The 26,504-nt window shown below is 36.3% G+C and overlaps 2 protein-coding genes and 1 pseudogene across 4 annotated transcripts; 1 reads left to right on the top strand and 2 right to left on the bottom strand.

Annotated features, from left to right (window-relative positions):
* Nucleotides 1–1,502: 1,502 nt before the first annotated feature.
* On the bottom strand, nucleotides 1,503–4,230 carry LOC147518777 (uncharacterized; annotated as a pseudogene). The gene is made up of 6 exons (XR_015211880.1): nucleotides 3,740–4,230; nucleotides 3,455–3,682; nucleotides 3,015–3,369; nucleotides 2,753–2,932; nucleotides 2,546–2,677; nucleotides 1,503–2,007 (listed from the first exon to the last, which is right to left on the bottom strand). The product of XR_015211880.1 is annotated as an uncharacterized LOC147518777 (transcript).
* Nucleotides 4,231–5,134: 904 nt separating this feature from the next.
* LOC147518776 (DNA-directed RNA polymerase II subunit RPB7) lies at nucleotides 5,135–8,363 on the bottom strand. Of its 2 annotated transcripts, XM_086590520.1 has the most exons (7): nucleotides 8,134–8,335; nucleotides 7,877–8,042; nucleotides 7,737–7,787; nucleotides 7,174–7,239; nucleotides 7,017–7,085; nucleotides 5,897–5,983; nucleotides 5,135–5,412 (listed from the first exon to the last, which is right to left on the bottom strand). In XM_086590520.1, the coding sequence occupies exons 1-7, from the start codon at nucleotides 8,247–8,249 to the stop codon at nucleotides 5,347–5,349; spliced, it is 621 nt and encodes a 206-aa protein (XP_086446646.1). In that variant the 5' UTR covers nucleotides 8,250–8,335; the 3' UTR covers nucleotides 5,135–5,346. The 2 variants fall into 2 exon arrangements, with proteins under 2 accessions (XP_086446646.1, XP_086446647.1); XM_086590521.1 differs by lacking the exon at nucleotides 5,897–5,983 and having other exon boundaries at nucleotides 8,134–8,363.
* An 11,708-nt stretch (nucleotides 8,364–20,071) lies between these two features.
* LOC147518775 (uncharacterized) lies at nucleotides 20,072–20,560 on the top strand. Its single transcript, XM_086594010.1, has 2 exons — nucleotides 20,072–20,171; nucleotides 20,274–20,560. Exons 1-2 carry the CDS (start codon nucleotides 20,072–20,074, stop codon nucleotides 20,558–20,560), a joined length of 387 nt encoding a protein of 128 aa, XP_086450136.1.
* Nucleotides 20,561–26,504: the final 5,944 nt, after the last annotated feature.

Below are 26,504 nucleotides of genomic sequence, written 5' to 3'. Positions count from 1 at the left end.
TATGGCCTTGCGTTTATATTTCCCACGACCATGAGTAAACTTCAACGATTTATACAATCTTCTCAATCGCCCCGTGCAATATCTCCTACAAAAGCGAAAATATGTAACGTTTTATAGATTATTAAATTCCTGAGAAAAGTAGAATGTACGAGTAAATCATATACCGGTAGCGAGTATAATCTCCGCGAACGTAAGCCATGCTGCATCTGAGCAGATTTCAACAATTGAAATACTAAAGAAAAAAATATCCAGTCAAATCAAAAGCAAAATGAAAACTTCGAACTCAAGGGGAAAAAAAATACCATTAATGGAGAATTCGGGGTTAATCTGGTCGTCATTCAATTGAAGATTCTTGTCGTCCATTTCCATTTGAGCATTGTTGTCTTTCCGCATTTTAATTCGAGCGTTTTATCACAATCCGTGTTTTTTTATCTCTTCTTTGTGAAAAGGTAAAAAGGTTTTTACTGTTTCTTGTAGCGGAAGAAACAGATCTATTTTTGTGAGGGAAACACTCTGGAACATTCTGGATTAGCCTAGGATTGGGCTTCTCAGTTCTCATCAAATGTGCTTTTTAGTGTGTTTATTGTGAGTTTCAGACTTGAGAAAATCCCATGGTTAACAATGGCCACTCTATCGACTCTGTTATACACTTGTATACCACGTATGCAGTGTCTAGGCGCTAGGATGTGTCCAACTGACTCGCCTAGGCTTAATTCGTTTAAAAAATCGGTGGACCGATTAAGCGGGCTAGGCGGACTAATCGGTCTCTAGGCGGTCCAATCAAACTTTTTTTTAAATGTCGAAAATTAAAAGCACGTGTAGACATAAGATTTGAATGAGTTTAAATTACTAAAATCTAATGTAAATTATATGTTACTATAAGAAAGAGTATGTTTTTATATGAAGTCGATATACTTCAACTATTACGCATTTTTGTAATAAGTATTTTTGTTTGTGTTTATTTTTTGAGTTATAATAAATAATTTTCTTTATTTCTTGTAGTATAGGTGTGTATTATTATATATATTATAAAATATATTAGGAGAAAAAAATGCCTAACACCTAGCCCATCTAGGCACTAGGACGCTCTCCCACCACCCGACTACCACCTAGCTTTTTTTAGAACACTATTATACGCAGTTCGTTTGTCCGCACTTATCCAAAATTCTGGCATTATCATTTGTCCGCACAGAGGAACCAAGTTTGGAATCACCATTGCACATGTCTGTGTCTACTACTCTGTCTTGAGATAAGTAAGCAAGACTGCAAGACCGATCCCATATCAAATATTTTACTCTCTTTGAGATCATCGACTACAGTTAGAGCCACATACTAAACTCATTACATGGACTAACGAACAAGTATATTGACCGTGGGCTCATGGCTATGAGTTTTTCAATGTTTGCTGATTAAAGGAATCACAGTGTAAGTCATCAATCTTAACTCACGGTGTTGGTTAATTGAGTAGAAAAAGAAAATAACAAATTGGGGAAGCAATCCTATTTACCATGGAGCCGTGGCATTAGAACTCAAGATACACTTAAAAAGTAACATCATATAGAATTTTCTTCTTTTTTTCCTCACCGAAACTGCTACACATCAGTTTCCAAGTGTTCCTACCATATCCAAATTCCGTAAAAGAAAGTGAACTAGAACAAAAACACAAGAAGGCTAACTACCCTGCAATCTCCAACGATTAGTGCTAAATGGGGAATCTACGTACACCTCTCAGCTCACGAAAACTGCCAGGTAGCTGCTTGACATTATCAAAAGTTCCACATAAACAGTCTCACTTGCTCTCTCCTTCTCAAATGTCTCAAAGCACTGATAGATGATTGTGACAGCAAGCAGGATTCCTGTGCCAGAACCTATTGCTCCCATGAAGTCTGCCAAGACGGTCAAGGCGCCAATACACATACCTCCAAAAGCTGCTGCTGTGGGTATGTAGTGGTTCAATTCCTTCTGCAAATTTGACTCTCGGTGTCCAGGCATCACCATTTGTTGCTCCTGCAGATAAACAAAGGAGGAAATAAGACAACAGCCAAAAATGTTAAAAATTCAAACCAATTTTATTTTGATGATAATAAAAATGTGTTTTGAGGACATACTTTCAATAACTAAGAAAGCCTTGGGGAAAAAACTTAAGCAAGCAAATACACAAATATAAGCTTTACATCCAAACTTTTGCATAACACACACACAGACACATGTACTGGAGGATGACAGAATCAATAATTTACATATCATAATACATATTATAAAACAATTTCATATAGCTAAGTCCTGTAAAAAGATGTTCAAACTAAGTAAACAGTACTCAACATGGAAGATGCAAATTACTACTGTCTTTGCACATTACAAGAGCAACTATTTCTCAAAACATATCTCACCAACCACCACATGATGTTTGTCAAACAGAAGATCCCTTGTCTAGAACTTTAATTCGGTTGATAAGTTATGGTAGAGCAAATACATCATACATTAGAGTGCCAGAAAATATCAAATAACAAAAATGGGATGTAAGAAACCTAAGAAAAAAAAATACCTTGAGCTGCTTATTAGCTACATCAGAGGAACCTGACACTTCAAACCAAGTTTTTGAGAACAGAGCACAAGCTAACAGCATGAAAACAAGAAAAAAGAGCACATGGAAAGGATTTGCTGCCATATCCGCCAGCTGAAGAGTAAAAACATAAAAAAGATCAACCACCAAACCGGGATGATAAGCACATACGTCTTCCATCTAAAGGACAGGATAACATTTAAAAAAAAACAGGAGAGGGAATGGGGGGGAGTTCAGTTACCTAGATGGTGCAGTTATGTAGTATGCAATACCACCAACAGGGATGAACTGGCCACCTGAATATTCAGACTCCTTCCACTTACCAAGAAGATTAACAAGGAAATTTCCACTATACCTCCTGTATAGTAGCTGCACAAACAAACATGATATCAAACATTTTGTGCTATTTAGGAAATATGAAATTTTACCTTCAAGTTTCGAAACTGCATACCTGGGAAATGAAGTATAGATTGGACACAAGTGCAGACTGTAGAATGATGGGCATGTTGGAAGTGTAGAACAATTTGATAGGATATGAACCTTGTTGTCCACGTGCATTCTTCAACCTCACAGGCAAAACAACACGGAACCCTTGGAAGTATATAACAATCAGAAATATCAAGACTGTGGCAAGCAAATTCGTCACGTTTGGAAGGTTTTGTCGATAGAAAGCATCCCAAAGAACCCAAACCTTATCTGTCCGAGTAATAAGGAGGTGGAACAAAACAATAACAGCACCTTCAAATTCAGCACCTCTCCCACTGTTTATGGTTGTCGGGCAGAATGCCTTCCAAATGATGCTTTCACTACAAGGAGCATCATAAAACATGAGACCCTCAACCTTCAAAGGTTTGTAAACATAAAAGCTATAAGGAAAATAGAATTGCTTACCAGATATTGGTTGCTATAAATAGTTAAATACCAGAACCAAGGCCATAACCTTTCTGCAAAAGTTCATCAAGACAAATCACAATGATACCGGCAAAGCAAAGCGGAACAATGATGAGAATAGCATTCCCAACTCCGAGTTGGTTGACACTGCCATACATTCCAGACAGAACATAGGCGATGGCCTCACCAACAGCTATCAAAATTCCCAACAATTTCTGAGCTCCATTCCTGGAGGACCATACGCAAATGTCAAACTTGAACACTATAATGCAGCAGACCGTATACTGAAGATGTAAACTGTTGTCCACCTCAATGATTTTTGATCCAGCCAAAAGTTGCATAACAAGTCCAGAAGTCACAATAGGAGTGATCCCAAGTTCCATAACAGTACCACAATTGGATGCAAGAATGACACGCATCCAATAGAATGGATCTGCACCCATTGTCGAGAGTATGCCATACAGAGGTAGCTGACTGCATACAAGGAAAATGAAAAGAGAGATCACAGTATATATAAGTAATATAACCTTCTCTCTAAAGGGTACCTTCCGGTCAGCACTCTGAACCTCTGGCAGAAATGACAAAAACGGTCTAACCAAATGCAAAACTCTAAATCCTCCTCCCATCCTAACTTGCCCAAAAGTTTATCCAATCGGCATACACGACAACATTAATTATTACCCTATGTTCACAATTATCATTCCAACACAGAAATTCATTAGACATGAATCAAACAAAAATGAGGGGAAGATAAACTAAACATTAATCGTACCTAACTATTTAATCTTTTACCAAAATAATACAATTCATAGCTGCATTGCACATGGTTTACCGACTACATTTACAATACACAACCAAAATCTATTATATCTCAAAACACTTGTATTTCCAAAACATGCTTGTCTAAACCGGTTATCGATAGTTATTTCCTCGTTAAACCACGCTTTTATTACAAGATTTAATCTCTAATCTTACTACAATGGTCAATATTACGATTATTCGTTCAATCATGTTACCTCTAACAATAATAAAAATAAAATAAAGTTAGCAATTAAATATCCATCCATGGAATAAATCACATAAAAAAAATTACTAACACAAATGAATCATCAATATTTACACAATACCTAATTAACAAAGTTCCAAAATATAGGATTATACAAACACATCTACAACATAAAACTGCATCAATATCAGATCCACATCTATTCCAGGAAATCAAAACAAAAACAATAGATCGACCTCGTTTAAAACAACTAAATCTCGAAATCCAGATCTATGAAATTTTCTGTTGAATGGTTAATGACATTTTATTAACAAGAATGCCGTAGAAGCTTTCCTAAACAATCACTACAGCCGTACGTTGTAATGAAAAAGGTATACATTGAACTATTGAATCTCTCACTTTATCAAGTGCTATTGTAAATTGTTCGATAGACTGCATTACCAGCAATATCAACACAACCACCGTTTCCACATCACTAATCAATCAAAACGGACAAATCCTTATGGACACTTAATACGGTCAGACCAAGGTTTGTGTAAATAATTTTAAGTATAGTATCTCCTGAAAATAATCATAATGTTAACAAAGGTTCTGACTATATGAAGCGTATGGGCACGAGGAAATCAAATTCGGAAAGTCACAACAGCAACAAATTAAAGCGAATTCAGTCAACATGCTAAAAAATAGTTGTTTCAATTTCTGAATAGCCATTAACAGAACATATAACCGAGCAACGACATCATTTCACTTGGATAGGAAAAGGAAAGAAGTCTAAATGGACGGAGCCTGTTTTTTCAGAGACTGTACAAGATACAAATTAGGGAACAAGATACGCCTGCCAGTTTGTCACTCCATGCAACATAAAAAAGGCTGACCAAAAGATCCACTATGCAGCTGCTCCGGGATCATTGATGACACCCAAGAAATCATCCTTTATGGTACCAATGCAGAACTGCAAGGGCATAACAAAATGTCAGATGATAATCAAAAGGATTCAATTATAAAAATTGTAAATATATGATATATAGAACAAACCAAAGGAGAAAGTAACTCCTCGAGGGAGCACTTTCGCCAACAACCATGTTCATGACCACAGATGCTGAAGGTAACCAGAAGATCAATGTTTGGTTGGATGGAGTCTAAACGTTACCAACACTTAAGCTCCATCCTACCGCAATAATTGCCTCCTGGAGTAATTAAATATATGATATATAGTTGGCCTATCAGAGCTTAAAGGAAAACCTCACAGTTTGCAATTTGCACGGTTAGATCAAAGGAATTCATATCATGGAACGTAGGTTTGCATAATGTTTTAAACTAGTAATAACCCGTGGGTTCGCCACTCTCACTTTTATGTGATTATATTGAGACGAATATACCTATGGGTAAGGGATATCTAAACGTGTGTTCTTTATTCACTTATCACAAAAGTTCACCTGAAACTTGAACATACGGTGACCGTATAATATAAAGAGCATATTGGGTGTGCGCATTACAAGGAACTCACTAAGCCGGATAAGTGCCTGCGGCGTGCAAGATTATTCCACCATAAGATTAAAAGGAACTCACTAAGCCGAATCAATTCAAGGCACATAGAATATGTATTAAGGAACTCAACCCACAATCAACATAATTATTATATTATGATTTATGAAACTAATTTTCAACTGTAATCTAGCCGACTTAATTACAAATGGATGGATATCTTAGTTTCACTTCTAAATACGTTGATTTCCATTGTGTACACCAAAGTTTGAACTCTGCAAATATTAGAATCAGGCATGTCCATTGCGGGTAGCCAAGTCTGATCAGGTATCTATTTTTTATAAGGTTACACCATTAGTGAAAAATGACTAACAACAGTACAGCACAATCAAGACAATTCCCAAGCAACACAATGCAATACATTAAACAAAAAACAATACTATATGAAAATATTGAAGAAGGATATGAAAAGTTGGAGAAGTCATCCAACTCTTATGTCACAAAAGATCTTTGAGTGAAAGTTTAATGGTGAGAAGTCCTTTCTACACAATCAAGAAAATTCCCATCTCGGCCTAATGTGCTTTAAATAGTCTTATAGTCCTTACAGCTGAAAACAGTTTCCAGACTTCTAGTTCCATAACTAGCCTCTTAATGTCTTCAGGACATACTACTACTACGCAAAACAAGTAAACACAGCTACAGATCTACATAGATTCAAGCAAAAATAATCATGAAATCATAATGTATATGGATAACAACCTTCACTTAATTTATTTTATTGGAACTTTTTTACTGTATCACCAATCCAATACCTAAATGACATGAATAATAGACATAATGAACGTCTAAATAACTAATCTAGTTTCTAAATGGCATGTCAAAAAACAAGTTATAATGATCTAGAGTATTTTCAATAAATTTCTATCATAGGGATCATGTAGAGGCGAGTACGAAAGCAATCAAAAATGTAGAGCAAAGACCATAGGTTCAGCATGCATTGTATAACTCTAAGTAGGTTTGGACTCATCAGTTGCAATTTCATGCTAAAAGAAAAAGTGTTTGAAGGCATACAATTTCTGTGGCATCGACTCGAGTTCCAATTATCTTCAAACGCACCTCGCTCTCTTTCTGTATCTTAACCTGCAATCAGCCCAAAAGATAAACTCCAGTGGCACAGTGTACACTACAACGTATTAAACTGTGTAATGATATCAAAAGTAAGACTTACCGATCCATCTGATGTTGTGTAATTAGGAATATCACCAGACTGGAACTCCATATCGTCAGGTATCAACTAAAAAATGAAAACGTACAAATGGAAACAAAATAAGTATTACACCCACATATATGGTACACATCATCATGCATACAATCTTTGGTATTTATGTGTATCCCAGTCCTTATATTAAATAGATTCAAGTTTTCATACGTTGCAGGGTAGCCAAGGATGCAGTAAGACTATCTATGCTTGTAGTTGTTTGGAGACTTCGAAAATAATGTTGATAGTCAAGGTGAGTAGCGATGATGATTGGAGAGCAGAATATCCTCAGTAGATAGTCTAACTGTTTCTTCTTCTTTTTTGGTTGCCGGACATAACTCATTCTAAACTGCTAAGCTCATCCGTTACAGGGAAACTAGCAAGCTAGACATCTACCTCCAATCTTGGTTGTCATCTAATACCAAACTTTATAAAATTATACTTCATGATATTATCTTTCCTTAACATCTTGGACATTTTAACTATAAACATGTTAAACTATTAAAAATGATGATCTTTGTTAAATCACTCACGTGATTAGATACAAATATCTGGACTGGCCCAGCTTCAGCGAAAAAACCCATCTGCAAGTATTCAAGATATACACAAATTACCGTGATACACAAAAAAACATACAAACTGAATTTTGACTGAAAATAACGAAAGAATGTACCTTATTAACCATGGTAACCACAGCTTCCAAAATCTCTCCTTTAAAAGGTCGAAAAACCACACATTGGTACTTGACAGGGAACGTGACGAACCCCGTTCCATCACGAATTAGCCCTTTCCCGATGCTATCCACACCAGTAATCGCTACCACAAATCCATGCCGACCACTTTAAACACATACAGAAAAAAAAAGTTATTCTTTTCCAATAACTACTACGCATCAATTAGTGCTTAGTGTAGTAATTATAATAATAATACCTGCAAGTGCCTTCCACATCTTTCATAAGCTTAGCAACAAGCTTTTCGCGCAAATTGGGGCCGAAATGGCGAGGATGCAATTGCATATTTCGTTCCAACACTATGTGGAAGAACATCTTTAGAGAATCACCCTTTTCCCACCCCTTTTACACTTTGCACACCGACCACTTCCTATTATTATTATCTCTCATCGCGCACTGTTATGTGAATATTTCTAATTTTGAAAATATAAGGGTAAATTGGGACTTAAAAAAAAGAAAAGTCACAGTCAAACATTATTTGTCCTGGTGGGCTATTATTATTATTATTATTATTATTTAGTAACTGCAATTTATTTATCTTATGGTTCTAAATGTAAATACAGTCATAACTATAAATTCGTGGATGGCAAAAAATCGATACGGAAATTATGCGCAAAAAATTGGAAATTTTGAATAATAATACATTTAAAAATTCGACAAAAAAAAACGCCAAACATACAATTCATCTTTTATACGGAAAAAATCGGATATATTTTGTCGCATTACAAGTTTAGAATGTAATAATTTGTCAGAATTGCTTATTAACTACATATGTATAACTTAATTTTTCATTTATATTTACTTGCTAACACTTTAGTTCTTTGATATTATTTAGGTATGGAAGGTTCTAACTTAAGTGGATTTTCAAAACCTTCTATTTTGAAGTTGCATCATACTTTTTATAATACGTTTTTTTTTTTTTCATTTAAAAAATACGGACCTTATTACTCGGCAATTATAAGCCTGGATCATAGAATTTGTGTATTAATCCCTAGGTTTGAAACGTTCGCCTTATTATTCATATTACACGTAAAAATATATAAAACATGTATAAAACGGGTATTAAACACGAATTATGCATACAATAGTTATATCCTTAAGCAATAAAGTAGACACAGTGATAGGTGATGTATTGCACCATAACGATGTATATCCCAGAGACAGTGGAGACAAAGCTTCGGGTAATCCCTCCCAAATCTATAGCTCTAGTGAAGTTTAAAACTTGTGTTTGCTGCTAGTAGCTCCTTGATATTTGTGATTACTGATTGAACATCCCAAGGAATGAGCCTAGAATTTTTCACAATGCAATTGTACAAATATTGTGAATCAATTTCAAAAATCACATTCGACATATTTAACTTGTGGGGTAAGTATAAACCAATTCTCAAAGCGGTTGTTTCAACAAGTAGGGTTGATCCTCTACAAATTGGTGTAGCAAAACCAAGTAGCTAGAAAAGCACCATCAATATTCCTTAGAACACCGCCTGCACCCAAAGGTCCCGGATTACCATAAGATGATCCATCCACATTAAATTTTAGAAACGGGGGAGGGGGTGATTGCCAAGAAATAGCAATAGTTGATGTGGCAGGTGAATGCAACCCAATGAGCTCATTTGTAAACTTCTTTGCTATGTGAATCAGTTCAAGTGGATTAGGCGGTTTCGAAGTGGGTTGGAAGCTATATTTGTTTCTCTCTAACCAGATGAACCATAGAATCGAAGTGAAAAGAGTTTGTAGGTACTCTGCCTCATTTGTGTGGCTTACACATTGGTATATATCAAACAACCAAGACTTAAACTGATCTCTTTGAGCTGAATTGATGGCTTGTGATAAATTTGCTCCATACCAGATCGCTCGAGTGAAAGGACAATCGGCAAATAAATGGAATAGTAATTCATCATGTTGAGCACAAAGATAGCACATAGGATTAACAACAAAAAATTTTGTTGCCAAAAAATCTGCAGTGGGAATAACATTTTGAGTACCTTGCCAAATGAAGAAACGAAGCTTATAAGGTACCTTCATGGACCAAATTCTCTTGTAGAAAGAAGCATGATGAACATCATCAATTCGAATAGACTTCATGACAATGGCATATGAGCTCTTGATAGTGTATACTCCATGCTTATCAGGTGCCCAAAAACGCGTATCTTCGTGTGGTTGAAATCTGAGTGGGAGAGATAGGATTCTACGTGCATAGTTTTCAGGCCAGTGATTTACAATCAACTCATGGTTCCAACAACGACGAGCTGGATCAATAAAATCAGCAACTCGATCAAGATTGCATCCAGGTGGTTGAGATAAAAGGGGTAATGGAATTGGGGTATCAGGTACCCATGAATTAACCCATGCTCATACTTTCAGTCCATCCACAATCTGCTAGCGAATGTCATGAGCCAACAAATGCCTCAATTTATATATGGATTTCCACACAAGTGAGGCACTTTTAGGACAGCGAGCTCTGAGAAAGTTTGTATTTGGAGAATATTTGGCCTGCATGTATGTGGCCCACATAGATTTAGATTGTAGAAGAGACCATGCTTGTTTCCCTAAGAGCACAACATTTTGAACTTCAATATCCTTAATGCCCAAACCACCTTGGGTAGTAGGCCTGCATGCCAGATTCCATGAAAAATAGTGCATTTTGCGATGTTTTCTATCATAATTCCAAAAGAAACATTTTATGTACCTATCCAATTCTTCAATAATATACACTGGTAGACGAATACAAGACATCACATGAGTCGGTAAAGCAGATAAAACCGAGTTGATTAATGTAAGTCTACCTCCCTTTGATAGAAGTGATGATTTCCACCCAGCAAGTCGAGATTGAAAACGTTGACTAAAGGAACAAAATGATCCATAGAAGCTCTTCCCATAATGGATGGCACTCCCAAATAATTTGGGAACTTTGTAGTACAAGGCACCTTATATATGCAGACCACGTAGTTGTAGCATCAAAGTTCGTGGCATGGCTTTTGTGATGTATGAGTTGAGACTTTGATCTATTAATCTTCTGGCCAGAGATATTGCAATATGATTGAATAGTTGTATCAATCTCATATGCCTCTTGGAGGTTAGCTTTAGCAAAATTTAATAGATCATTTTGCATACAGTAAGTAGCTTAAAGGATCACAATTTGCCGTGAATTTGAGTCCTCTCACCTTTTTTATGGTCATTAGCTAATGTAATTTCAACGATAGCACTTCAGCGCATAGGATAAAAAGATAGGGCGATAAAGGATCACCCTGTCGAATGCCACAACTGGGTGTGAAGAAACCCGATGATGTACCATTAATCAGAACCGCACAAGGAGTGCTAATACAGAACATAATCCGTTGTACCCATTGAGCATGGAAGCCAAATCTTACTAAAACTTCTTTGATGAAATTTCATTCCAGTCGATCATAGGCTTTTTACATGTCAAATTTTAGAGCATAATAATGATGATTTCTATTCGACTTAGCTCTAATATGATGGAAAGCCTCATGAGCAAGCAGGATGTTGTCATGTATTAATCTTCTCGGTAGAAATGCATTTTGATTTGGACTATTAAGAACTTGCAATATAGGTCGTATTATGTTCACCATAATCTTAGAAATGATTTTGTAGGTGACATTTGTAAGACCGATGGGTCTAAAATGTCCTGCTTCAGTTGGGTTGCCATTCTTTCAAATCAAAATAATATATGTCTGATTGATCTCCTTTGTAAATGATCTATACAAAAATAATTCTTTCGCCATATAAATTACCTTTGGGCCAGCTTTCTTCCAGAATTTTTTTATAAAAAATAGATTGGAACCCATCGGTGATTTGAAGGAACCAATACTTTTCATTGCATCCCATATTTCGCCATCAGTTACTGGGGCTATGAGACTATCATTCTCAGTAGGAGGACCTTAGAAGGAATTAATTCTAGAATGTCATCATCCATTGTCGGTTGCGAAGTAGACAACAAGTTTTGGAAATAATGTACCATGTGAGCTCTGATAGAATCTTGAGATTGTAGTAAGTTGCCCTGAGAATCGAAGATTTTACTAATATATGTTCGGTGTCTCCTTCTCGCGACAGTTGCATGAAAGTACTTGGTATTCAACTCATTATAGAGCAATTTGGCTACTCTTGCTTTTTGAGCCCAGTGTACATGAATTCTCTTTGATAAGACATTATATCTTGTGAGTAAAATGTCCTCTTGTTGAAGGAAATAATTAGCCATTTGAGTGGAATTGGCTGCCAACTACTGTTGCTCCTGTAACTTATGAATTTGTACTCTTAGTTATGATATTTGATGATGTATGTTACCAAAATGCTTGGAATTCCATGTCTGTAACTTTTTCCTACAATTGGCCAAAGTTCTGCACAGTGTATAAGAAGGAGATCCATGAAAATTTGATTGCATTGCGTCCTTTACTACATCAGTGCAGGTTGGATCTGAAAGCCACATGATTTCGAATCGAAAAGGTTTTCAAAATTTTCGAAGTTGTGGAGCACAATCTAATAGCAATACCTTATGATCCAAATCCAATGTAGGTACGTGAGTAACATGTGCATTTGGAAATAAACTTCGCCATGAAGAATTACACAGACCTCAATCAAGTTGTTTAAGTACTCTTTTGCATCCTTGTTGGTTGTTACACCATGTAAAAGTTGCTCCTCTATATTCTTGGTGGGCTATTTTTATTTGAAATATGGTTTAGTGGGCTATTCTAATATTGGATATGGTTTTCTGGGTGGTTCCCAAAAAAGTTTGCCATATAGAATTGTTTTAATTTGAAATTGGGCCTACCATTGGTTGATGTACAAGTAATTGGGATGAGAGCCCAATTTTCCAATTTTTTTTCGCCTCAAGTCCATCCTGAATTTTAATTACGGATTTAAGGCAAAAACATAGGATGACTCAGAATATAAATTTATATTTACATATGAAAATTTAAATTTACACAAGACAACTATGTAAATATAATTTTATAGACTTTTTCAATTGCAAAAAATATTGTGTAAAACTAAATTTCCACTTGTAAATGTAAATTGTCATATGTAAAATAATGTGTAAATTTACATAGGGTAAAAAAAAAATGTGTAATTTTATATTGACATATGATGACGTTAGCCTGGTTTGTCCTTGAGCCGAAATTATTAATGAAGTTTTGTCCTAAAATCGAAATTATTACACTAGATTTTGCCCGTGCCGTACGACACTCCCCCCTAGCCTAACCAAAGCCCACCCAGCAGAAGCCCGACTAAAAAAGCCCAACTGCCCACCAAAAATCCAGCAGCCTTTGTTGACTTCAGTAATGATCCACTACGTACTCTTGTTGCCTCTTATTATCTTGTCCACACCCGGTAAGTCTTTAGATCCGCCACATCATAAGTAGATCCACACCCCATAAGCCTTTAGATCCGCCACGTCATAAGTAGATCTAAAGGTTAGAGATTGTTTTTGGGGGCCCACCCTTCCCTAATTTGTTATATAGATTACTATTATGGCATTTTCAATGGAGAGTGTAAAAATCCACCTCTACACAGGCGTCATTAGGATTATACACTATCTAACTCTTAAATGTATAAAGTATATATTTACTATTTGTGGTTATTCTAATGGTAGGTGGGGGCAAATGTGTAAAAAGAGATAACAACGGACTTAAACTGTCATAGACCATTCAAAATAATAAAAAATGACGGGTTTGGTCCGCCGCAAAGGCTTAAAACAAATAATGGTTCACTTTCATACGACACTTAAAACAACGTCCGTGTTCTGTCTTTCGGCCAGATCCCCCTAAAAACCGTACGTACATGCGGGTCTCCCATATTGATTGTGTGTGGGTCTACGAGACATGGGACTTAGGGAAATTTAGTTTTTATGTATCTTTCCATATCAGAGAGGGGCATTTGGTTTTAGGGGGATTATCATGAATATTTAAGCGAGACCTTGCTTTTTCAGGGTAAGAAGGGGTAGAGAAAATGAACTTATTCTTTTTCATTACTTCCATGGTCGTGCCTCGTGGCACGGCAACACTTATACTATTGAAATGGTTCATCGGTATCCCTACTCTCGGTAGCATACGAGTTTACGTCCATCCCTAGTCGGGTACAGTTTCACAATGACTTTTTTTAGAATCAATATAAGACTAAAGATTCAACGATCTTCCCTTCACGTAGCTCATTGAACCTTCCAACTTCACCGAGAGAGCTCATTTCATTTAGGGATTGCCTCAAGAAAGGACTAAAAAGCATGCAGGTTTAGCTAAACATTTTAGGGCAAATTGAGCTTCCTAAAAGGGTGCTTGCTAGAGCAGCTATGAAGGAACACTCTCTTCCTCAGCACAAGCGCTAAGCGATGAAAAACCAATCTTTGGAAAAAAAAAAGGGAAGGGGAGTTATAATTCACTAAGCGACAGACTTAGACCGTCGCAAATAGAAAAATAAAATTTCAAACGTGAGTTGAAGTGACATTTGAGTTTTAAAGTTACACAGACGTTACTATAAGTGACTTCCAGGTTTTTTTTATTAACTAATAGCCGAATGGAGAATTCCCCACCCCATCTATCTATATAATAAAACACATCATGATTTTCACTGTACAACATATGTCAGATCATGCCACAGTTACTAATCTATAAAGAAAGTACTATGCAACAAATGTCAGATCATCCAATAGTCACTAATGTATAAATAAATTATTTCACAGATGTCAGATCATGCCACAATTACTAATCTATAAAGAAAGTACTATGCAATAAATGTCAGATCATCCAACAGTCACTAATGTATAAAGAAATTATTTCACAGATGTTTCGTATCAACTCCACGAACACCATGTTCCTACCAGTAAAGAAACCTAAAATAAAAACAAATAATAGCTCTTCAATGCACATGATTCTGTTTTGAGCCACATTTCGTGCATTCTATAAACAATGCATAGTTCCAAAAATGAAAGTTAGTAGAAAAACTATTTACATAAGTCGGACTTTTTTCTGTGTCTCTATTCAAATTGTATACCCCACCATAGTCCCTACCTCAAATTGTATACCTCAACCACCATAGTCCATTGGGAAAAAAATTCAACCCCACCTTTTTTGTGTACATATTCTCTCCTCTAATTGCTCCTTTCGTTGTTGGTATGTAATTCATTACTTTACAAAACTATTTTCTGTTACTCCTCGCCTCAATTTTCAGCATGACATGTCAATTTTCATTGGGAAAAAAATACATAAAGAAACAAAAAAAAAATTGATTGCCTCAACAATGGTCAGTGTTGTTTTGTGATGATGTCTTCCATTGAAGATACAAGGTTAGTTTTTTTTTAAGCATGTTTTGAGTTCAGACAGAATGGATTTAACGGATTTAGTATATCACGATGTTTTCCCTTGCTTGGTTTTTTAGTTTCAAGATAACAACTTTATTGAGTTTCAGGTATAAGGTACCACAAACAGTCGGCCGTGCGGTGGTAAGATTCCCTGACTCAATGTTCATTCAAGAGTTAATCCTTATTGTTTTTGTCTCAACATACAGTCTAACTTCCAATGTATATCTAATATAACCTTATATTAGCTTTCAGTATGCTGATTCAAACAATAACACAAATTGATTCAAATTTACTCCATAAGTTAAACATGGATTGTGAAGCACTAGCGCCAGTGAATCGAGAAATAGTGCAAGAGTACATTCGAACGCAAACATCAGCACAAGTTGAGGTCAACCCACTATCAAAACTTAGTTTTCCTTTGTATACCTTCAATTCAGGTGAAATAAAATCATACTGATTTTAAAGCTACTGCTACTATAGATTCTTCATGGTTCTATTTCATAGTAACTTTGTCATCGAAGAACACTGATAAGAGCCCAAAACTGTAGTTTTAACCCCTTAATAATCATACTTTTAGACCAATTATGTGAGTAATAATTAAGAGTTAACACTGATTACGTGTTTTTATGCATTTCAGGCTTCAAAGTCCATTATGTGCAGAAATATGCCACTTTAGCGAGATAAAGGAGCAAAGGTCGGTTACTAAGGAGTTCCGTGATTAAAGGCCAAGATTCAAGAAGATAAAGCCTTTCTAAAGCCCGGTCAAAAGCTGAAAAGTCGACGCCGGGCGTAAACAAAGACACAAGTCGTGAGAACTTTCGAAGGCCGTATCTTTGGATTCAGACCTCGGAATGGGGCCTACCTTATGTCAAAACGACCGGCTCAGAAAGAGCTTTCCAATGGTCTAAGCCTTGACCCAATCAGAGGAGCAGACGTGAACGAAAAGTCTGTTGAAGCCAACTGCAGCTGAAGAGGCGTTTTTGGACTGAAAGAATTGGGTTTTGGGCCTGATTCTCTGGCCCAAAACATGGCTCCAAGCCCATGCACGATTTTTGGATCTGAATGTATAAAAACCAAAGCTTCACTCTTTGTTAATGGTAGATAGTTAGACCTAGATTAGATTTAGATTAGTTAGCCTCCATTAATGAATTCTAGATCTAGTTTTTCATATAGATTAATTAAGTTTAGTTCCATTTCAATTATTGTATTAGATTAAACCTTTGAATCTTGTTCTTCATTTTGATTAGATCAATAAAGTAGTATTTTTATCAATTTCGATTTTTGTCATTTCCATTTCTAGATCTAATTTCAATTCCTGTCCTTATTTCATTTTAGTAATTAAATTAGATTTCATTATTGTTTAATTAAGTAAATTTCAATTCTTTACATTATGTTTAGTTTAGATTCAATGGGAAATGTTAGTTTGATGAATCAAGGCTAAAACCTCCATTAGAGGGGTTGATTAAGCCTTGATGAAAACTTAGTTGTATAGTGTAGAAGCATTGTAGAATCTATTCCACTCTAGAAAGTCGTGATTCGCCATGAGAATGGGTGAACGACCTCACATGCTAGTTAGTACTTGGTAGAAATGCCATGAACACTAGGGATTAGAACTCGAAACTCTTGCCGTAAGAACGTAAGAATCGAGATACAACAATCTATGCTAGGTTATTAAGTTGGATTCGAGGTGGATTCAATTCCCCTCTAATTCTTATCTAGATTCAAAAACAATCATATTTCTATAGCATTCGTAGTTTAAATTCAAATAATCAATTTCATATTGCATCGTAGTATAATTCCCCCTCGTAAAACTCTCATTAGACTTAAGACCGACTAATTAGACTAGAAAACATTCCATGTTAGAGCACTAGGAGTGGAACGAATTTGTTACTCCACTCTATTTCGATAGAATTGAGAGTAGAAACTTTGATAAAATAATAGACACATAGATAGTTTTAGTTTACTTACGTTTTGAGTTCATCGTTCATTTCGTAGGAAAACTATATCATTTTATGTTTTATCAAACACCCCAATTGCAAATATGACGTCAAAGAGCAGAGAAGATTGTAACTCCAACATTACGCCCAACAACAGAACATCCACTGCCACTTGAGGTTGTCACCGTAAATCATGCTTTTATTATTGAACGACCAAATCGATATGAACTAGCTCAACGTGCACGTAGAGAAAGGGAATGAGCTTTGCGATTGCAGCTCACTTATCCAGTTGGAACTTTTGTTCCTTCGTTAGTTACAAACTATGTTTTAGGAGGTTCCACACATGATCCCATGCTGATATCACAGTGTCCAAATGATATGCAATTTGGCAATCAATTGTCACCATTACATTCTCCTTGCGAAGACTTGCACCACACTTCTCCAGTATCGACACGTAGTTTTACCTTCGGCCTCCAACTTGGATCATCTCCCTTGCAAAGCATCCAGTAAGTCTAATATTACTCCTATAAACTTTTCATATTGTCATTCTATGGTGATTAAAACCTCATTAGTACCTCTATTTTGAATTTCAGATTAGTTAATACTACTCTTGTGAGTACGTCTAAGATAGACTTACATTCTCAAAAAGATATGAATTGTGATGAAAACCATCAAGGCCTACATCAAGTCGTGATGGTCAATCGTTCAAACATAATTGAACAACCCAATCGATATGCACTGGCTCAATGTGCGCATAGAGAGAGGGAAAGAACTTTACGATTGCAGAGCGTTTCTCAAGTGCCAAGTGTTATTTCTTCATCCACTATAGACAATGTTTTCAGAGGTTCCTAACATTCTATATTGACCCCGTCTCGACAAAGCGACAAAGGTAAAAATGTTGTTGATGATGAAACACCGATTTTACAACGTCCAAATGATAGGCAATTTGTCAGACAATTGTTTGCATCACATTCTGGCACCGAAAATATGTTTCGCCATTCTCCGCGTTCTACACGTAATCTCGCTTCTGCTTTCCAACTTGGATCTTCTTCATTGCATAATGGCCAATAAGTCTGATATATATTTACTATTGGAAACTTTTTGTTTTGGTATCTTGTGGTCAGTAAAATCTGATTGGTTATATTTTGAATTTCAGATCAGTTGATACTACTCTTATGAGTATGTCTGATATAGACTTAATACATTCTCAAAAGGAGGTGGACTTTAACCAAACCTCTGAAGGCGACGCATAAACGTCCAACGAAGAAGATTATGATGTATTTGAGCTTGGGAACCCATTTGAGGCTCTGCCTGTTGTTCTATATGTACACCATGATCTTGGTGAATGAACGTCCAATGTCAGTCTTCCTCTGCCCTCCATTGGAGAGCTGAGCAATTGACTAGGTCTACGAAGAAGAAACCTTTATTTAGGTCGTGTTGTCTACAAGGAAAAATAAAAGTCCTTTGCCTTCGACCTTTACCCTGACCCCTTGAATCACTATTCGAAGGTGGTGATTGGCTAGCAAAAGATTTCCGTAAAAACATTCGAGGGTACAACACATGCAATGCTTTTACAAGCCTGGGTGTTAAAGCAAATGATTGTGTCCTCACAGGCCGTGGTCCAAAATCATTTACTATACATGGAGAATTGTGCCATAAAATTAGATCACTATTATATTACCAAATGGTAATGCTGACCCGAAATACACACAACTATACATTTACGATGCAAGTGCCGCTCTGGAATATAGAAGGCAATGCAATCCACATTTGTTAACAGAGGTGTTAAGTATTATTCAGGGGGTGCTTATTCAAGTGAATGCATGGTCCAAGTTTTAAAAAAATGCAAATGACACCTTAAGGTCAAATGCAACTGCAGACAATAATATTCTAGCATACATACAATACACGCCGGGTACTGATCGACGTCGGTACAATCTTCCATCGACTTCTGAAATTGCCGTTGTGTTGCCTGGGGATGAAAGTAAGTGTGATATGTTACGAGACATCATTCTGCATTATAAAGAAGGTGGACTGGAAAGGATAAGTGAGTGTCACCCAGCATATTCACCTATACATTATGTGCTACTTTTCCCTAGAGAAGACCTTGGTTGGGCACCAGATCTGCGTCAATGGGATATTGCTAAAAATTGTATAGGTGAAGCCCGTTTGACTCAAGTACAATATTATGCTTATCGTTTATTTGATCGGCCCACATAATACTCATCTATTTTAACTTTTTAAGGGAAGGTTCTCTATTTCAACAGTGGATAGTGGATGCCTGGGCTGCAACTGAACAGAATAGTTTACATTATGTTCGGATGAATCAAGACAACATTTGTGCGGATTTGTATAAGTGTTTGACAGACATTTCCATGAAAGGATTGCCTCTAGAAGATATCAGCCATCGTTACATTCTCCCGTCGAGTCATACAGGGAGACCAAGACAAATGTACAAATTTTACCTGGACTCCATGGCCATAACGCGTTACAATAAACATCGGATGTGTTTCTTACTGCTACGGCAAACCCAAACTGGCCAGAGATTAGAAGAGCACTCAAGCAAAGACTAAACCGCCTCGCACCATCCCCCCGTGGTCGCACGTGTATTCGAGTTGAAAAGGAAAGCCATTATGGAAAAAATACTCAGAAATGGTGTGTTCGGTGAAGCAGTTGCACATGCATATACAATTGAATTCCAGAAATGAGGTTTGCTACACATGCATGCCCTCATCTTTCTCAAACAGCCTAATAAGGTATGCAACGCAAAATAGGTGGATAAGATAGTGTGCACAGAATTCCCCGACCTTGTCTCCCAACCAACACTTTTTGAAACTGTAAAGTGGTGTATGGTTCACGAACCCTGTGGCGCCAAGAATCGGCAGGCCCCATGCATGGAGAATGGAAAGTGTACGAACTATTATCCACGTGCATTCATCGATGAAACAACAGTGGATCAAGTTGGGTATCCTATTTACCGTAGGCGCAATACTGGTAAGGAGTACGAAGTTCGGGATTATAAAGTTGATAACAGGGATGTAGTGCCTTACAACCGCTTCTTATAAAAAATATTTGATTGCCATATAAACATTGAAGTATGTTCATCAATCTATGCCGTTAAATACATCTACAAAGGTCACGACAAGGCAAATATGGTGATACTTGGCACTGATGACGAGATCCAACAGTACATTGATGCAAGGTATGTGGGAGCACCAGAGGCAGCATGGCGTTTGCTTGAATTTCCTTTGCACAGAGAGTACCCAAAAGTTGAAAGATTAGCAGTTCATCTTGAAGGAATGCATCATGCCATTTTCAATGCAAGAGACACCAGGGCTGCAGTTGTTGCTAGAGCAGAAATCAACTCTAACAGCTTTTTTTGAACAACAGTGTGCTCGAGATGTAGAGGCATGTGCATTTACTTATCAGGAATTCCTACAACACTATGTGTGGAAAAAAAACAATTTTTTTTTGGAAGAAGCGAGATCAGTGTTGCGCTATTGGGAGAATGCACTTTGTAAATCCAAATGTTGGAGAACATTTCTACCTCCGCTTACTCTTGACAGTGGTCAGAGGTCCTACATCCCTTTCAGATCTTCGTATTGTCAACGGATCTGAATATAGTACATTTAAAGCGGCATGTGTTGCATGTGGTTTGTTAGAAGATGACGATGAATGGAGGCAATGTCTACAAGAGGCGCCTATAATCAACATTGGCTATCAACTGCAAAGGTTGTTCAGCATTATGCTTTTGGAATATTCCCCCACAAGTCTTGTACTATTGTGGAATGAATTTGCAACAAGTATATGTGATGACCTTGCAATGAAAATACGTAACACCTTCCCAATTCCTGACCCAACCGAAGAACAAGTAGCTGATTATGGGTTATATTTGTTGAACCAATTGCTTTTTGAAGCAGGAAGAACATTATATGATTTCCTAGACATGCCTAAACCCAAAAGAAACTGGGATGAAGTTACAGATAACAAACTCATTTGGAAGCAAAGACAGCTCCAGCATGATGGGCTCCACGCAGAGGCCACCTCGAATGTCTTGCGGCTGAATGACGAACAGTGTGACGCCCATACCAAGGTAACAGATTCAGTGGTAAACAACCGGGGAGAAGTTTTTTTCTTGGATGGAGCAGCAGGGAGTGGTAAAACATTTGTGTACAACACAATTGCTGCAACTTGCCGCAGTCTTGGCCATATAGTAATAACGGTTGCTTCATCTGGAATTGCAGTATTGTTGTTGTCTAGCGGAAGAACGGGACATTCGACTTTTAAAATCCTTTAAATGTGATGGATGAAACATTCTGCAGTTTTACCAAGAACTCAATACATGCTGATCTTTTCAAAGAGACAAGCTTAATAATTTGGGATGAAGTGCCGATGCAACATAGACATTGTGTGGAAGCTGTCGAAAGGACACTTCGAGATATCAGGGATAATCTAAATCCATTCGATGGAATAACTGTTGTTCTTGGAGGTGATTTTAGACAAACCCTCCCTATTATACCAAAAGGGTTTGCGAGCAATTTGTAACAATATAAAAAAAAACCCCCCATTTTCTTATCTCTCTCCCTCTCTAAAAGAAACTCCAATCACTTATACACACACACATCCACCCCCAGGAGTTTTACGCCCTAAAACAATATTTATTTTCCTACATCCATGCTCATTTCTCTTTCTTATCAGAAACCTAACTTATCAATGGCCTAAAACAGAGGAATTGTTCCTGAGCAAAATTTTTTACACAATTACAATCAAGGCCTGTTCCAACCTTTTTTTTTTATATCGAACTACAACGTAGAGGTTGGTTACCTCTTTTACATCACCCCGATGCTGCATATTCACCGGAATTAGTTTTAATGTTTTACAATAATGGTAGATTCGAAAACGGTTGTTTTCGAATGAACGCGAGTTTGAGTTCACTCAGCAATTGGTTTCCGAGAGTACACACATTGCAATGAAGGACAATGTACTAACACTCCAAAAGTCACAATACGATACTATCAAAACATTGATGATTGACACCGTCATTAATGGCGAATTCAACCAAGGATCACGTTGTGTTTACCAAAGCTCCCTAAGGCGAAACCAACTAGCAGTGACACAGTGGTTGGCTCACAATGTAGTCGGTACATCAAAAGCATGTGACATTACAAAGACCATACTGCACCTACTATGGGTTTTGCAGAACACAAAAGACGAATTTTGTATGGTGCAGTTTCTTTGGACACAATTACACAGGCTCGAAAGAATTCTGCTCCCCTACCAACTTTAATCACAAAAATCATGTTATGCTGGGGTTTTTATATTGGTTTTTCTAGGCTCAAAATTTCAAAGTCAAGCAACGTCGGTAGCTACAGAACTTGCGCTGCGGGTTTTTAGACTCCTGGTGAGATGCGAAATACTCAACATGAGCAAGAGGACTCACCTCCAACCCAAGTAGATTACTTTGCTGAAAATGCATTGAGGGACATAGTTAATCCTACAGTTGGTATCCGTTTTCTTTACCAGGTTATGAGAGCAATATACGAACGCCAGGGCTTCATTCATGCACAATTGATGAATTTGCAAGATCATGTGGAGGTGTATGGTGAAGAACAGTTACAGTTCTTGCATAATCAAGCCCATGTTTTAGAAAACCACACCCAGATTGTCGGGAACCAGAGACAAATTTTTGAGAACCAGGGAGACCTTCGCAGCAGGTGCTACAATATATCGATGAACTACAAGCTATTGTGACTACTTTGATTCTTCAAATTAAACTACCCGTCATCATTGTCCACGAGCTCCTTCATCATCTGATTCTGCGTCAAGTTAAAAATTGACAACTGCCTATTGCAAAGTTACTGTTAGTTATGCAATTTCGAAGTGGTGTCATATTTTTATGACATAAATTTAAACTTTCAATTGTTGTATGTGATCTTTATGTGAGTACTAATAACTTTTATTTCGCACCTACCTCACGTTGACAACAATACATTTAGCATTGACATCACCCCTAAGACATATAAAACTTCACTTAAGATAGTTAACAACACAACAACATTCATTACCATACAGACAACAATCTAGGACAAGTGTGATCTTCTTCTCATTAGGAAGCATATGTTGGTTGCAATCAGTATATTGCATTTCCTTACTAAAACATCCAACCCAATCGCATTTGAGCCACATTTCAACTACTTTGCCTGATCGATCCCAAACTTTGACCAAATACATAATGCCTCTGCAATTTTCCTCCCTACATCTTCGATTAAGGTAGGGACAAGTTAGACATGTGTGTCCTTCTTGCTCACATAGCTGACAAATCTGTAAAAGAAAAGCACGTCGAGAAAAGCACGTTGTAAAAGAAAAGCACGTTGAGAAAATGTTACAAATCAGTACATGTCATAATATCATCATTAAGGATGAATCTTTTCCTTTAAATGGGTAAATTTGGGTTTGGTATGACTTAGTTTTTTTCCTATGATCGATTTTGGAATTAAGTTTTTCTATTACCTTTGGTGCTACAAATGTTCGGACAGAAGCTCCACCCATTTTTGCTTAAGTGATAAACAAGTTTGGAAGGTACATGTACAAAGAAACTTATTCAATAATAAATTTTTTGATTGAACTCTTATAGTACAACAACTGAGACAACCCCCAACGGCAAACATTTTTTGACCGTTGGATGAACATGCACATTTATTACAAAGGAAAATTATATTGTATATGTGACAACTTTAGGGAAATATTGTACTTTGAATGTTGTGAGCGTTATACTTTTGTTGTTCGTTCATGAACAGAGTCAACTGATAAATCTTCCGATTAAACATACATGATTGTTAAATATAATTGCATGTATAACAAATCGAATAGATGTGCTTAAATAATTTCTTATGGTCATGTTTTTTTAAAATGCTTGAGCTCTTTGTAATTTGGCATGATGTTAAATATATTTACATTTTAAAACATAAATAAATGTGCTTGACGTTTCCTTTGCGCCCCTTCTAAAGCTTTGTTAAAGTTTTAAAACTGTTTTCCAGTCTTCAACGTTAAAATAAATCTGTCCGTACCGTCTTTTTACACCGGTCAATTAAACAACTATGGTTTTCTTGCAATACGAAATGCTAGGCCTAATTTTTCAAGTGGACTTATGATATCCCATTATTGTTGAGGAGCAAAACAAAAAACAAAACAACCTGCTTTAAGAAAATGTACAAACTCCCAAGCAAAAAAAGTGAATTCCTACATGTGTCCTTAGATTGTTTCTCAAGCTAACGTTGTTTCTCAAAATGAGTATCTATTCATCTAAAATTATTATTAATTTCTTACTTGCAAAGTAGGCCTACTTTGTTTCTTGAACATCTGGTCTTTGAGTAAGAACTACATCATATTGGTTGTCGCATTAATCAATGCTTGCACTATGCCCTGATAGGACTACAATGCTTAATGTTTTCTGGGCACGTCTTTTAATGTTATTTTCGCTTTCTTCAATTTTCAAACTATTTTCAGGTCAACAATCTTCAAATCAATTATGGCTTTCTTGCAGTATGGACTGCTAGGCCTAATGTTTCAAGTGGACTTCTGATATCCAATTATTGTTGAGGAAAAAAACAAAAAACACAACAACCTGCTTTAAGAAAATGTACAAACTCCCAAACAAAATAAGTGAATTCCTACATGTGTCCTTAGATTGTTTTTCAAGCTAACGTTGTTTCTCGAAATGAGTATCTATTCATCTAAAATTATTATTAGTTTCTCACTTGCAAAGTAACTAGGCCTACTTTGTTTCTTGAACCTCTGGTCTTTGAGTAAGAACTACAACATATTGGTTGTCGCATTAATCAATGCTTGCACTATGCCCTGATAGGACTACAATGCTTAACTTTTTCTGGGCACGTCTTCTAATGCCATTTTCACTTTCTTCAATTTTCAAACTATTTTCAGGTTAACAATCTTCAAATCAACACTTTGTATATTAAAGAAATCAAAAATGAAATTCACAACGAGCCAACCAGGACTGACAATTCTCTAACTCCCGAAAGCCTAACACCAACCCATTTTTCTCATGTCATCCCGATAATTTTCTTGAGCCTCTCTCTTCCAAAATAAATAACACCACCCAAGTTACCCAGTACAATCCGAAAAATGTATATCTTATTCTCATACTCATATGCTCGACCAAATAATTGAGGATAAGATGCAAAATAAAATAAAATTATACAACCTTTCTCTGTAGAAGGCATTTGAAATTTTGTCATCGTCGTTCATCCAACCCCACCATAAGTATGTATACTATTGCCTTTATATACAACGAATTTTCTTTACGACTCTACCACTTTGTTTCGGTTATCAATAAATTCAAATTCTAAAGTTAATAGTCAAACTAACTGTACGGAAAAGTTATGTTCACTATTGATATCAAATTAAAAGAAAAGAGTACAGAACAATACACAAGAAAGCCTTTATATACAATGTATTTTGTTGACTACCCCACCACTTTTTTTCGGTTATCAAAAAATTCAACATCTAAATTTAATAGTCAAACTAACTGTACGAAAAAGTTGCACTCACTATTGATATATAAAAAAAATACAAATCAATACGCATGAAAAACAATTGACATTGTTATGATATAACCCATTATCTGACTAAACTCAATATTTACAAAGAAGTCCATTCAATTCTTCAAATGACAAAGCTTGGTTTACTATATAAATAGTATATTGAATATTAGTTGAGATACACCAATGTGTTTGAGATTTATATACAATGAATTTTGTTTACTACCCCGCCACTTTTTTTCGATTATCAATAAATTCAAATTCTAAAGTTAATAGTCAAACTAACTGTACAAAAAAGTTACGCTTAATAATGATATTAAAAGAAAATAGTACAAATCAATACACATTAAAAACAACTAACCCTGTTATGATATAACCCATTGTCTAACAAACTCAAAATTTACAAACAAACCCATCGAATTCTTCGAATGACAAAACTTGGTTAACTATAGAAATAGCAACTTCAATATTAGTTGAGAAACACAAATGTGTTTGAGATTAATTATAACTTAAACACATATATAGTGCTTTCATTTTCCTGCAATGATAGTGGTCGGGGAGAACAATAGATTGTGCAAAGAAAAGCGAATAGTCTTCTTGATATTTCATTGTATACGGAGGCGATAATTTTTAGAATTGCTTTGTTCCCACTTGGAGAGTTCTTCACAGTAAATAAGATAGGGGGTGTCCTACGTCATTTGGAACATGGTCCAAACTGTACGGGAGAACAATCGGTAGTGAAAAGAAATGTGCACAGGCTTCCTGATAT

Source organism: Coptis chinensis, chromosome 2, assembly GCF_015680905.1.
Source record: "Coptis chinensis isolate HL-2020 chromosome 2, ASM1568090v1, whole genome shotgun sequence".
Lineage (NCBI taxonomy): Eukaryota > Viridiplantae > Streptophyta > Magnoliopsida > Ranunculales > Ranunculaceae > Coptis > Coptis chinensis.
Note: the sequence above shows the minus strand (reverse complement) of the source record. Positions and strands in the feature narration are given on the sequence as shown.

What these genes read in the sequence shown, in the direction of transcription:
- LOC147518776 (XM_086590520.1), bottom strand. Translation starts at nt 8,249, where the DNA reads ATGTTCTTCCACATAGTGTTGGAACGAAATATGCAATTGCATCCTCGC. An exon ending in GAGTCGATGCCACAGAAATT is followed by an intron (nt 5,984 to 7,016) that starts GTATGCCTTCAA and finishes TGCACGCCGCAG; the next exon opens with GCACTTATCCGGCTTAGTGA. An exon ending in ACCGTATGTTCAAGTTTCAG is followed by an intron (nt 5,413 to 5,896) that starts GTGAACTTTTGT and finishes ATGCCCTTGCAG; the next exon opens with TTCTGCATTGGTACCATAAA.
- LOC147518775 (XM_086594010.1), top strand. Translation starts at nt 20,072, where the DNA reads ATGGAGAATGGAAAGTGTACGAACTATTATCCACGTGCATTCATCGAT. An exon ending in TTACCGTAGGCGCAATACTG is followed by an intron (nt 20,172 to 20,273) that starts GTAAGGAGTACG and finishes TAAACATTGAAG; the next exon opens with TATGTTCATCAATCTATGCC.